Source organism: Salvelinus alpinus, chromosome 2 (genome assembly GCF_045679555.1).
Source record: "Salvelinus alpinus chromosome 2, SLU_Salpinus.1, whole genome shotgun sequence".
Lineage (NCBI taxonomy): Eukaryota > Metazoa > Chordata > Actinopteri > Salmoniformes > Salmonidae > Salvelinus > Salvelinus alpinus.
Genome location: NC_092087.1, coordinates 4,243,156 through 4,259,056, shown reverse-complemented (window position 1 = coordinate 4,259,056; position 15,901 = coordinate 4,243,156). Strand labels below are relative to the sequence as shown.

At 40.7% G+C, this 15,901-nt stretch overlaps 1 protein-coding gene across 17 annotated transcripts in view; it reads right to left on the bottom strand.

Moving 5' to 3' along the window:
- LOC139553097 (plasma membrane calcium-transporting ATPase 2-like) overlaps nucleotides 1-15,901 on the bottom strand; it is a 256,276-nt gene that overhangs the window by 10,825 nt on the left and 229,550 nt on the right. For 8 of the 17 annotated variants that reach the window (XM_071365060.1, XM_071365054.1, XM_071365079.1 and 5 more), the window contains 2 exons: nucleotides 3,662-3,847; nucleotides 1,573-1,659 (listed from right to left, as the gene is read on the bottom strand). In XM_071365060.1, coding sequence (XP_071221161.1) covers nucleotides 1,573-1,659; nucleotides 3,662-3,847 — 273 coding nt within the window. Of the gene's footprint in view, nucleotides 1-653; nucleotides 703-1,484; nucleotides 1,660-3,661; nucleotides 3,848-15,901 lie in introns of all 17 variants that reach the window. The other 9 variants (XM_071365092.1, XM_071365100.1, XM_071365125.1 and 6 more) reach the window with 4 other exon arrangements.

Below are 15,901 nucleotides of genomic sequence, written 5' to 3'. Positions count from 1 at the left end.
ACCATACCAGTTACTGACCTAACACTCTAACCACTAGGCTACCTGACCCTACCATACCAGTTACTGACCCACTACTCTAACCACTAGGCTACCTGACCCTACCATACCAGTTACTGACCTAACACTCTAACCGCTAGGCTACCTGACCCTACCAGTTACTGACCCAACACTCTAACCGCTAGGCTACCTGACCCTACCATACCAGTTACTGACCCAACACTCTAACCGCTAGGCTACCTGACCATACCATACCAGTTACTGACCCACCACTCTAACCGCTAGGCTACCTGACCATACCAGTTACTGACCCACCACTCTAACCACTAGGCTACCTGCCGCGGAAAGAAGAACAGAGAACTATGGGACTGGCGAGAGAGAAGTTAGACCTTCCATCTTGTCTTCTCAGCTGTATGGAGGAGAGAAACCTAAGGTCCAGTTTTCCCCTGTAAATAATGTGACACTATAGACTTCAGCATGGATCAGGTCAGGTCCATAATGTGATTTTATATGGCTCAGTAAGGGTTGATACCATTGGCTGAAACTCACAGTAAGAAATTATATCATTGGCTTATACTTGAATGTTTACCCAGCCCGGTGAGTTTTTGTTGAATTAGTTTTACATCAAAGTTTATTCAGACAACGGACGGACTCACAACCTGAAATTCACGCCGTGGGCGGTAGCCTCACTCCACTCTTAGCACTCTGGGAAAACAAAGACATGTAACAATGAAAAAACAGCACTCTGGGAAAACAAAGACATGTAACAATGAAAAAACAGCACTCTGGGAAGCCTGAGCCACAGATGAACAGAATGTCAAGAAGAAGATTTAAAAAAAAAAATTGAAGCAAAAGAAAATGCAGAAAGAAAATAAGTCTAGAGAAGATGTCTTCAGAGACACATCCTCCTGATCCACTAGCTCGGTCTGGTCTAGAGTTGCAGAAGTTCTGTAACTTTACCAATTTGTTCTGAAAAACACGGTTGGAAGATTCGCGGAATCAGGAAGAAGAAAAAGCATGAAATCCTCCAACCATGATTTCTGGCCAATCTGGGGAATTTGGGGGAATATTACAAAAAAAATTGCAACCTTAGCTTGGTCACAAGGACAAGGTCATTACCAACTAGTTAGCTAGAGCTAGCTAAAACTCTTACAGATCTGGCAACCAGACTGGTGTCAATTAGCTACTAGAAAGAAGAATCTCTGGACTGTAGAATGTAAAGATGAACAGTAACCTTTACAGTTTCACCAGGCAACATTGATATTGTCATGAAAATGACTCCTGACTAGGGTTGCAAAACTTTCCCAAAAAATTCCAATGTTTTCCACAAATCCTGGTAGGAAGATTCACAGATTTCCTGATTATTCCAATGGGATTTCTAGAAAAACAAGGAGTTTTACAACGTAAATGTAAAAGGGATACTGCTACGGTAGGAGACTGGAAGACATCTCCGAAGTAGCAGAAGCTGACAGAGGACAGTGACTCACGCCCAGCAGGAGAGGCAGTGCTGGTAGGAGAGGTAGGAGAAAGGGCATTGGACAAGGACACGTGACTGGGACTAGAAACATTTGTTACATCCTGGTTCTGACTGGTGGTGGAGGACTGTCTCCGCAGCTGGCCTTGATAGGAGCTGCCGCTCTTGAACGTGTTCACCACATCGATCTGGAGGAGGAGAACACAAGACAGGCTGCTCAGAAAGACAGACAGACAGGTTAGGCAGACAGGCTATGGTAGTATGACAGACACACAGGTTGTGACAGACGGGCTATGGTAGCACGATAGACAGACACGTTGCAGCAGACAGGCCAAGGTAATAAGCTAGACAGACAGGCTACTCCGGGAGGGAACTTGGTTTTTGTAATGTACATGTAGGTGAGACATCTATCACAATGATCAGGGTACTGACCCAGAGTCACGGAGTTTCTGTCAATGATCAGGGTACTGACCCAGAGTCACGGAGTTTCTGTCAATGATCAGGGTACTGACCCAGAGTCACGGAGTTTCTGTCAATGATCAGGGTACTGACCCAGAGTCAGGGAGTTTCTGTCAATGATCAGGGTACTGACCCAGAGTCACGGAGTTTCTGTCAATGATCAGGGTACTGACCCAGAGTCAGGGAGTTTCTGTCAATGATCAGGGTACTGACCCAGAGTCAGGGAGTTTCTGTCAATGATCAGGGTACTGACCCAGAGTCAGGGAGTTTCTGTCAATGATCAGGGTACTGACCCAGAGTCACGGAGTTTCTGTCAATGATCAGGGTACTGACCCAGAGTCAGGGAGTTTCTGTCAATGATCAGGGTACTGGCCCAGAGTCACGGAGTTTCTGTCAATGATCAGGGTACTGACCCAGAGTCAGGGAGTTTCTGTCACGATCAGATGGAGCTGACGTGATACCGAGTTTGGTTTAAAGCTTCCAGATGTCAACGCCAAGTCAGTGCCAGCGTCTGCCAGTGGCTGGGTCATCTCAGTTAACCCAGAACTAAAGTCTTGTGTAATTAGTTAGCTGCTCCATTTAAGTTCTGAGTCCGTACGTGATAAGAGAGAATCAAGAGATGTGCTAGAATGAGGAGCGGAACCGTAAAGAGGAGCTCCGCCGTCTCTCTTTGCAAGTGACGAGCTAAATGTCCCCTCCTGAAAATCAAAGATAACAGATGCTGACACCTGGGAAACATTGGATCTACTATAGTCTACCATCCACCAGACCTTCTACTGTAGTCTACCATCCACCAGACACCTTCTACTGTAGTCTACCATCCACCAGACACCTTCTACTGTAGTCTACCATCCACCAGACACCTTCTACTGTAGTCTACCATCCACCAGACACCTTCTACTGTAGTCTACCATCCACCAGACACCTTCTACTGTAGTCTACCATCCACCAGACACCTTCTACTGAGCACTTACTGTAGCTTCATGCAATGTGTCTAAAGCCAAGCATTACTGCAACCAATGGATTTAGATACAGGAATAATAGGAACGGTCCTACTGTGGTCCTTGTGGTACTCCACATTTAGATACAGGAATAATAGAAAAGGTCCTACTGTGATCCTTGTGGTACTCCACATTTAGATACAGGAGACAAACACCCCAACAGGGTAGAGATGGATCTGAGTAGATAGGTGTCTAATGCCCAGGGTTACTTCAACAAATACATCTACCTAGTAGTATCTGGTATCAGGTAGTACCGTTATGTAAAGTTTCTTAAGCCCAGGGTAATGCCCTGGGTTACTTCAACAAATACATCTACCTAGTAGTATCTGGTATCAGGTAGTACCTTTATGTAACGTTTCTTAAGCACAGGGGTCCTAATATGGATCCTTGAGGTACTCCAATACTACTACTCATTAAAACCCACTCTGATATGTGTAAAATAGATTGTAATTTTAATATTTTGGTCAAATGTTTATTAAGTTAAATACATCGCCGTCATCTTGAAAAGTCACAGTGTACTCGGTCCGTATATATTTCATGACAGTAGTATTTTCACAGTGTACTCTATCGGTCTTTCCCTCCCACAGCTTGTCATTGGTTCCTCTTTCCCTCCCACAGCTTGTCATTGGTTCCTCTTTCCCTCCCACAGCTTGTCATTGGTTCCTCTTTCCCTCCCACAGCTTGTCATTGGTTCCTCTTTCCCTCCCACAGCTTGTCATTGGTTCCTCACCTGAGTCTGAATGCGGTTGAGCCCCCTGAACCAGAGGACCTGTCCGCGTCTCAGCTCTCTCTCCGCGTGGTCGATCTCCTCGTTGTCCTCGTTCATGTCTTCGTCCCCAGGCATCTCGTTCTTCTTGGTCAGCTGGCCTGCCCCTCGCAGGAACCGTAGCTTGCTGTTAGGGATGGTGGCGATCACCTGGGGGTGGAGACAAGGGGGAAAGAGGGAGATATGATTCTAAAACACAGACAAGGGGGAAAGAGGGAGATATGATTCTGAGATACAGACAAGGGGGAAAGAGGAGAGATATGATTCTGAGATACAGACAAGGGGGAAAGAGGGAGATATGATTCTGAGATACAGACAAGGGGGAAAGAGGGAGATATGATTCTGAGATACAGACAAGGGGGAAAGAGGAGAGATATGATTCTGAGATACAGACAAGGGGGAAAGAGGGAGATATGATTCTGAGATACAGACAAGGGGGAAAGAGGGAGATATGATTCTAAAACACAGACAAGGGGGAAAGAGGGAGATATGATTCTGAGATACAGACAAGGGGGAAAGAGGGAGATATGATTCTGAGATACAGACAAGGGGGAAAGAGGGAGATATGATTCTAAAACACAGACAAGGGGGAAAGAGGGAGATATGATTATGAGATACAGACAAGGGGGAAAGAGGGAGATATATATTTCTCCTAAGCAGGGGTTGAAATGGAAGCTGAAAGAACTCAGGACTACATACAATGTTCATGTTTCTTTAATGAAAACATAATAATGCATTTAGTATGTTTTTCTATAGAAACATTTTACTATATGGGGCCTAAATATGGAGAACAATAATATGAAGCGACAGACTAAATATAAACAAATTACTATACCTATGTTAAGGGTTGTTAAGTTACAGTGCCTGCAGACAGTATTCACATCCCTCTGACTTTTCCACATTTTGTTGTGTTACAGCCTGCATTTTAAATGTATTAAACTGGCCTACTCACAATACCCCATAACGTCAAAGTGGAGTTATGTTTCTCAGAATTATTTTTTTTACAAATTAATTTAAAAAAAATGAAGATCTGAAATGTCTTGAGTCAATAAATATTCAACACCCTTTTTTTTAATGCCAAGCCAAAATAAGTTCAGGAGTAAAAATGTTGATTAACAAGTTTCGTGGACTCACATTGATTGTTGAATGACTCTCTGTAACCCACACAGGTCCTTCAGTCGACCAGTGAATTTCAAACACAGATTCAACTACAAAGACCAGGGAGTTTTCCAAAGCCTCGCCAAGAAGGCCATTGGTAGATGGGTAAAAAATTAAAAAATCAGACATAGAATTTCCCTTTGAGCATGGTGAAGTTAATAATTACTCTTCGGATGGTCTATCAATACACCAGGTCACTACAAAGATACAGGCATCCTTCCTAACTCAGTTGCTGGAGAGGAAGGAAACCACTCAGGGATTTCACCATGAGGCCAAAACAGTTACAGAGTTTAATGGCTGTGACAGGAGAAAACTGAGGATGGATCAACAACATTGTAGTTACTCCACAATACTAACCTAAATGACAGAGTGAAAAGAAGAAAGCTTGTACAGATTAAAAATACTACAAAACATGCATCCTGTTTGCAACAAGGGACTAAAGTAATACTTAAAAAAAATAAACAAAGCAATTGACTTTTTTTTCCTGAATAGGAACTGTTATGTCTGAGGCAACCTCAATACAACACATTACTGAGTACCACTCTCCGTCTGTTCAATACAAAACATTACTGAGTACCACTCTCCATCTGTTTAATACAACACATTACTGAGTACCACTCTCCATCTGTTCAATACAACACATTACTGAGTACCACTCTCCATCTGTTTAATACAACACATTACTGAGTACCACTCTCTATATGTTCAATACAACACATTACTGAGTACCACTCTCCATCTGTTCAATACAACACATTACTGAGTACCACTCTCCATCTGTTCAATACAACACATTACTGAGTACCACTCTCCGTCTGTTCAATACAACACATTATTGAGTACCACTCTCCATCTGTTCAATACAACACATTACTGAGTACCACTCTCCATCTGTTCAATACAACACATTACTGAGTACCACTCTCCGTCTATTCAATACAACACATTACTGAGTACCACTCTCCATCTGTTCAATACAACACATTACTGAGTACCACTCTCCGTCTGTTCAATACAACACATTACTGAGTACCACTCTCCATCTGTTCAATACAACACATTACTGAGTACCACTCTCCATCTGTTTAATACAACGCATTACTGAGTACCACTCTCCATCTGTTCAATACAACACATTACTGAGTACCACTCTCCATCTGTTTAATACAACACATTACTGAGTACCACTCTCCATCTGTTCAATACAACACATTACTGAGTACCACTCTCCATCTGTTCAATACAACACATTACTGAGTACCACTCTCCGTCTCTTCAATACAACCCATTACTGAGTACCACTCTCCATCTGTTCAATACAACACATTACTGAGTACCACTCTCCATCTGTTCAATACAACCCATTACTGAGTACCACTCTCCATCTGTTCAATACAACACATTACTGAGTACCACTCTCCATCTGTTCAATACAACACATTACTGAGTACCACTCTCCATCTGTTCAATACAACACATTACTGAGTACCACTCTCCATCTGTTTAATACAACACATTACTGAGTACCACTCTCCATCTGTTCAATACAACACATTACTGAGTATCACTCTCCATCTGTTCAATACAACACATTACTGAGTACCACTCTCCATCTGTCCAATACAACACATTACTGAGTACCACTCTCCATCTGTTCAATACAACACATTACTGAGTACCACTCTCCATCTGTTCAATACAACACATTACTGAGTACCACTCTCCATCTGTTCAATACAACACATTACTGAGTACCACTCTCCATCTGTTTAATACAACACATTACTGAGTACCACTCTCCATCTGTTCAATACAACACATTACTGAGTATCACTCTCCATCTGTTCAATACAACACATTACTGAGTACCACTCTCCATCTGTCCAATACAACACATTACTGAGTACCACTCTCCATCTGTTCAATACAACACATTACTGAGTACCACTCTCCATCTGTTCAATACAACACATTACTGAGTACCACTCTCCATCTGTTCAATACAACACATTACTGAGTACAACTCTCTATATGTTCAATACAACACATTACTGAGTACCACTCTCCATCTGTTCAATACAACACATTACTGAGTACCACTCTCCATCTGTTCAATACAACACATTACTGAGTACCACTCTCCGTCTGTTCAATACAACACATTACTGAGTATCACTCTCCGTCTGTTCAATACAACACATTACTGAGTACCACTCTCCATCTGTTCAATACAACACATTACTGAGTACCACTCTCCGTCTGTTCAATACAACACATTACTGAGTACCACTCTCCGTCTGTTCAATACAACACATTATTGAGTACCACTCTCCATCTGTTCAATACAACACATTACTGAGTACCACTCTCCATCTGTTCAATACAACACATTACTGAGTACCACTCTCCATCTGTTTAATACAACACATTACTGAGTACCACTCTCCATCTGTTCAATACAACACATTACTGAGTACCACTCTCCATCTGTTTAATACAACACATTACTGAGTACCACTCTCCATCTGTTCAATACAACACATTACTGAGTACCACTCTCCATCTGTTCAATACAACACATTACTGAGTACCACTCTCCGTCTCTTCAATACAACCCATTACTGAGTACCACTCTCCATCTGTTCAATACAACACATTACTGAGTACCACTCTCCATCTGTTCAATACAACCCATTACTGAGTACCACTCTCCATCTGTTCAATACAACACATTACTGAGTACCACTCTCCATCTGTTCAATACAACACATTACTGAGTACCACTCTCCATCTGTTCAATACAACACATTACTGAGTACCACTCTCCATCTGTTTAATACAACACATTACTGAGTACCACTCTCCATCTGTTCAATACAACACATTACTGAGTATCACTCTCCATCTGTTCAATACAACACATTACTGAGTACCACTCTCCATCTGTCCAATACAACACATTACTGAGTACCACTCTCCATCTGTTCAATACAACACATTACTGAGTACCACTCTCCATCTGTTCAATACAACACATTACTGAGTACCACTCTCCATCTGTTCAATACAACACATTACTGAGTACAACTCTCCATCTGTTCAATACAACACATTACTGAGTATCACTCTCCATCTGTTCAATACAACACATTACTGAATACCACTCTCCATCTGTCCAATACAACACATTACTGAGTACCACTCTCCATCTGTTCAATACAACACATTACTGAGTACCACTCTCCATCTGTTCAATACAACACATTACTGAGTACCACTCTCCATTTTTTCAATACAACACATTACTGAGTACCACTCTCCATCTGTTCAATACAACCCATTACTGAGTACCACTCTCCATCTGTTCAATACAACACATTACTGAGTACCACTCTCCATCTGTTCAATACAACACATTACTGAGTACCACTCTCCATCTGTTTAATACAACACATTACTGAGTACCACTCTCCATCTGTTCAATACAACACATTACTGAGTACCACTCTCCATCTGTTCAATACAACACATTACTGAGTACCACTCTCCATCTGTTCAATACAACACATTACTGAGTACAACTCTCTATATGTTCAATACAACACATTACTGAGTACCACTCTCCATCTGTTCAATACAACACATTACTGAGTACCACTCTCCATCTGTTCAATACAACACATTACTGAGTACCACTCTCCGTCTGTTCAATACAACACATTACTGAGTATCACTCTCCGTCTGTTCAATACAACACATTACTGAGTACCACTCTCCATCTGTTCAATACAAAACATTACTGAGTACCACTCTCCGTCTGTTCAATACAACACATTACTGAGTACCACTCTCCGTCTGTTCAATACAACACATTATTGAGTACCACTCTCCATCTGTTCAATACAACACATTACTGAGTACCACTCTCCATCTGTTCAATACAACACATTACTGAGTACCACTCTCCATCTGTTTAATACAACACATTACTGAGTACCACTCTCCATCTGTTCAATACAACACATTACTGAGTACCACTCTCCATCTGTTTAATACAACGCATTACTGAGTACCACTCTCCATCTGTTCAATACAACACATTACTGAGTACCACTCTCCATCTGTTCAATACAACACATTACTGAGTACCACTCTCCGTCTCTTCAATACAACCCATTACTGAGTACCACTCTCCATCTGTTCAATACAACACATTACTGAGTACCACTCTCCATCTGTTCAATACAACCCATTACTGAGTACCACTCTCCATCTGTTCAATACAACACATTACTGAGTACCATCTCCATCTGTTCAATACAACACATTACTGAGTACCACTCTCCATCTGTTCAATACAACACATTACTGAGTACCACTCTCCATCTGTTTAATACAACACATTACTGAGTACCACTCTCCATCTGTTCAATACAACACATTACTGAGTATCACTCTCCATCTGTTCAATACAACACATTACTGAGTACCACTCTCCATCTGTCCAATACAACACATTACTGAGTACCACTCTCCATCTGTTCAATACAACACATTACTGAGTACCACTCTCCATCTGTTCAATACAACACATTACTGAGTACCACTCTCCATCTGTTCAATACAACACATTACTGAGTACAACTCTCCATCTGTTCAATACAACACATTACTGAGTATCACTCTCCATCTGTTCAATACAACACATTACTGAATACCACTCTCCATCTGTCCAATACAACACATTACTGAGTACCACTCTCCATCTGTTCAATACAACACATTACTGAGTACCACTCTCCATCTGTTCAATACAACACATTACTGAGTACCACTCTCCATGTTTTCAATACAACACATTACTGAGTACCACTCTCCATCTGTTCAATACAACCCATTACTGAGTACCACTCTCCATCTGTTCAATACAACACATTACTGAGTACCACTCTCCATCTGTTCAATACAACACATTACTGAGTACCACTCTCCATCTGTTCAATACAACACATTACTGAGTACCACTCTCCATCTGTTTAATACAACACATTACTGAGTACCACTCTCCATCTGTTCAATACAACACATTACTGAGTATCACTCTCCATCTGTTCAATACAACACATTACTGAGTACCACTCTCCATCTGTCCAATACAACACATTACTGAGTACCACTCTCCATCTGTTCAATACAACACATTACTGAGTACCACTCTCCATCTGTTCAATACAACACATTACTGAGTACCACTCTCCATCTGTTCAATACAACACATTACTGAGTACCACTCTCCATCTGTTTAATACAACACATTACTGAGTACCACTCTCCATCTGTTCAATACAACACATTACTGAGTATCACTCTCCATCTGTTCAATACAACACATTACTGAGTACCACTCTCCATCTGTCCAATACAACACATTACTGAGTACCACTCTCCATCTGTTCAATACAACACATTACTGAGTACCACTCTCCATCTGTTCAATACAACACATTACTGAGTACCACTCTCCATCTGTTCAATACAACACATTACTGAGTACAACTCTCTATATGTTCAATACAACACATTACTGAGTACCACTCTCCATCTGTTCAATACAACACATTACTGAGTACCACTCTCCGTCTGTTCAATACAACACATTACTGAGTACCACTCTCCGTCTGTTCAATACAACACATTACTGAGTACCACTCTCCATCTGTTCAATACAACACATTACTGAGTACCACTCTCAGTCTGTTCAATACAACACATTATTGAGTACCACTCTCCATCTGTTCAATACAACACATTACTGAGTACCACTCTCCATCTGTTCAATACAACACATTACTGAGTACCACTCTCCATCTGTTTAATACAACACATTACTGAGTACCACTCTCCATCTGTTCAATACAAAACATTACTGAGTACCACTCTCCATCTGTTTAATACAACACATTACTGAGTAGCACTCTCCATCTGTTCAATACAACACATTACTGAGTACCACTCTCCATCTGTTCAATACAACACATTACTGAGTACCACTCTCCGTCTCTTCAATACAACCCATTACTGAGTACCACTCTCCATCTGTTCAATACAACACATTACTGAGTACCACTCTCCATCTGTTCAATACAACCCATTACTGAGTACCACTCTCCATCTGTTCAATACAACACATTACTGAGTACCACTCTCCATCTGTTTAATACAACACATTACTGAGTACCACTCTCCATCTGTTCAATACAACACATTACTGAGTATCACTCTCCATCTGTTCAATACAACACATTACTGAGTACCACTCTCCATCTGTTCAATACAACACATTACTGAGTACCACTCTCCATCTGTTCAATACAACACATTACTGAGTACAACTCTCCATCTGTTCAATACAACACATTACTGAGTATCACTCTCCATCTGTTCAATACAACACATTACTGAATACCACTCTCCATCTGTCCAATACAACACATTACTGAGTACCACTCTCCATCTGTTCAATACAACACATTACTGAGTACCACTCTCCATCTGTTCAATACAACACATTACTGAGTACCACTCTCCATGTTTTCAATACAACACATTACTGAGTACCACTCTCCATCTGTTCAATACAACACATTACTGAGTACAACTCTCTATATGTTCAATACAACACATTACTGAGTACCACTCTCCATCTGTTCAATACAACACATTACTGAGTACCACTCTCCGTCTGTTCAATACAACACATTACTGAGTACCACTCTCCGTCTGTTCAATACAACACATTACTGAGTACCACTCTCCATCTGTTCAATACAACACATTACTGAGTACCACTCTCCGTCTGTTCAATACAACACATTACTGAGTACCACTCTCCGTCTGTTCAATACAACACATTACTGAGTACCACTCTCCATCTGTTCAATACAACACATTACTGAGTACCACTCTCCGTCTGTTCAATACAACACATTACTGAGTACCACTCTCCGTCTGTTCAATACAACACATTACTGAGTACCACTCTCCGTCTGTTCAATACAACACATTACTGAGTACCACTCTCCATCTGTTCAATACAACACATTACTGAGTACCACTCTCCATCTGTTCAATACAACACATTACTGAGTACCACTCTCCGTCTGTTCAATACAACACATTACTGAGTACCACTCTCCGTCTGTTCAATACAACACATTACTGAGTATCACTCTCCATCTGTTCAATACAACACATTACTGAGTACCACTCTCCATCTGTCCAATACAACACATTACTGAGTACCACTCTCCATCTGTTCAATACAACACATTACTGAGTACCACTCTCCATCTGTTCAATACAACACATTACTGAGTACCACTCTCCATCTGTTCAATACAACACATTACTGAGTACAACTCTCCATCTGTTCAATACAACACATTACTGAGTATCACTCTCCATCTGTTCAATACAACACATTACTGAATACCACTCTCCATCTGTCCAATACAACACATTACTGAGTACCACTCTCCATCTGTTCAATACAACACATTACTGAGTACCACTCTCCATCTGTCCAATACAACACATTACTGAGTACCACTCTCCATCTGTTCAATACAACACATTACTGAGTACCACTCTCCATCTGTTTAATACAACACATTACTGAGTACCACTCTCCATCTGTTCAATACAACACATTACTGAGTATCACTCTCCATCTGTTCAATACAACACATTACTGAGTACCACTCTCCATCTGTCCAATACAACACATTACTGAGTACCACTCTCCATCTGTTCAATACAACACATTACTGAGTACCACTCTCCATCTGTTCAATACAACACATTACTGAGTACCACTCTCCATCTGTTCAATACAACACATTACTGAGTACAACTCTCTATATGTTCAATACAACACATTACTGAGTACCACTCTCCATCTGTTCAATACAACACATTACTGAGTACCACTCTCCATCTGTTCAATACAACACATTACTGAGTACCACTCTCCGTCTGTTCAATACAACACATTACTGAGTATCACTCTCCGTCTGTTCAATACAACACATTACTGAGTACCACTCTCCATCTGTTCAATACAACACATTACTGAGTACCACTCTCCGTCTGTTCAATACAACACATTACTGAGTACCACTCTCCGTCTGTTCAATACAACACATTATTGAGTACCACTCTCCATCTGTTCAATACAACACATTACTGAGTACCACTCTCCATCTGTTCAATACAACACATTACTGAGTACCACTCTCCATCTGTTTAATACAACACATTACTGAGTACCACTCTCCATCTGTTCAATACAACACATTACTGAGTACCACTCTCCATCTGTTTAATACAACACATTACTGAGTACCACTCTCCATCTGTTCAATACAACACATTACTGAGTACCACTCTCCATCTGTTCAATACAACACATTACTGAGTACCACTCTCCGTCTCTTCAATACAACCCATTACTGAGTACCACTCTCCATCTGTTCAATACAACACATTACTGAGTACCACTCTCCATCTGTTCAATACAACCCATTACTGAGTACCACTCTCCATCTGTTCAATACAACACATTACTGAGTACCACTCTCCATCTGTTCAATACAACACATTACTGAGTACCACTCTCCATCTGTTCAATACAACACATTACTGAGTACCACTCTCCATCTGTTTAATACAACACATTACTGAGTACCACTCTCCATCTGTTCAATACAACACATTACTGAGTATCACTCTCCATCTGTTCAATACAACACATTACTGAGTACCACTCTCCATCTGTCCAATACAACACATTACTGAGTACCACTCTCCATCTGTTCAATACAACACATTACTGAGTACCACTCTCCATCTGTTCAATACAACACATTACTGAGTACCACTCTCCATCTGTTCAATACAACACATTACTGAGTACAACTCTCCATCTGTTCAATACAACACATTACTGAGTATCACTCTCCATCTGTTCAATACAACACATTACTGAATAACACTCTCCATCTGTCCAATACAACACATTACTGAGTACCACTCTCCATCTGTTCAATACAACACATTACTGAGTACCACTCTCCATCTGTTCAATACAACACATTACTGAGTACCACTCTCCATGTTTTCAATACAACACATTACTGAGTACCACTCTCCATCTGTTCAATACAACCCATTACTGAGTACCACTCTCCATCTGTTCAATACAACACATTACTGAGTACCACTCTCCATCTGTTCAATACAACACATTACTGAGTACCACTCTCCATCTGTTCAATACAACACATTACTGAGTACCACTCTCCATCTGTTTAATACAACACATTACTGAGTACCACTCTCCATCTGTTCAATACAACACATTACTGAGTATCACTCTCCATCTGTTCAATACAACACATTACTGAGTACCACTCTCCATCTGTCCAATACAACACATTACTGAGTACCACTCTCCATCTGTTCAATACAACACATTACTGAGTACCACTCTCCATCTGTTCAATACAACACATTACTGAGTACCACTCTCCATCTGTTCAATACAACACATTACTGAGTACCACTCTCCATCTGTTTAATACAACACATTACTGAGTACCACTCTCCATCTGTTCAATACAACACATTACTGAGTATCACTCTCCATCTGTTCAATACAACACATTACTGAGTACCACTCTCCATCTGTCCAATACAACACATTACTGAGTACCACTCTCCATCTGTTCAATACAACACATTACTGAGTACCACTCTCCATCTGTTCAATACAACACATTACTGAGTACCACTCTCCATCTGTTCAATACAACACATTACTGAGTACAACTCTCTATATGTTCAATACAACACATTACTGAGTACCACTCTCCATCTGTTCAATACAACACATTACTGAGTACCACTCTCCATCTGTTCAATACAACACATTACTGAGTACCACTCTCCGTCTGTTCAATACAACACATTACTGAGTACCACTCTCCGTCTGTTCAATACAACACATTACTGAGTACCACTCTCCATCTGTTCAATACAACACATTACTGAGTACCACTCTCAGTCTGTTCAATACAACACATTATTGAGTACCACTCTCCATCTGTTCAATACAACACATTACTGAGTACCACTCTCCATCTGTTCAATACAACACATTACTGAGTACCACTCTCCATCTGTTCAATACAACACATTACTGAGTACCACTCTCCATCTGTTCAATACAACACATTACTGAGTACCACTCTCCATGTTTTCAATACAACACATTACTGAGTACCACTCTCCATCTGTTCAATACAACCCATTACTGAGTACCACTCTCCATCTGTTCAATACAACACATTACTGAGTACCACTCTCCATCTGTTCAATACAACACATTACTGAGTACCACTCTCCATCTGTTCAATACAACACATTACTGAGTACCACTCTCCATCTGTTTAATACAACACATTACTGAGTACCACTCTCCATCTGTTCAATACAACACATTACTGAGTATCACTCTCCATCTGTTCAATACAACACATTACTGAGTACCACTCTCCATCTGTCCAATACAACACATTACTGAGTACCACTCTCCATCTGTTCAATACAACACATTACTGAGTACCACTCTCCATCTGTTCAATACAACACATTACTGAGTACCACTCTCCATCTGTTCAATACAACACATTACTGAGTACCACTCTCCATCTGTTTAATACAACACATTACTGAGTACCACTCTCCATCTGTTCAATACAACACATTACTGAGTATCACTCTCCATCTGTTCAATACAACACATTACTGAGTACCACTCTCCATCTGTCCAATACAACACATTACTGAGTACCACTCTCCATCTGTTCAATACAACACATTACTGAGCACCACTCTCCATCTGTTCAATACAACACATTACTGAGTACCACTCTCCATCTGTTCAATACAACACATTACTGAGTACAACTCTCTATATGTTCAATA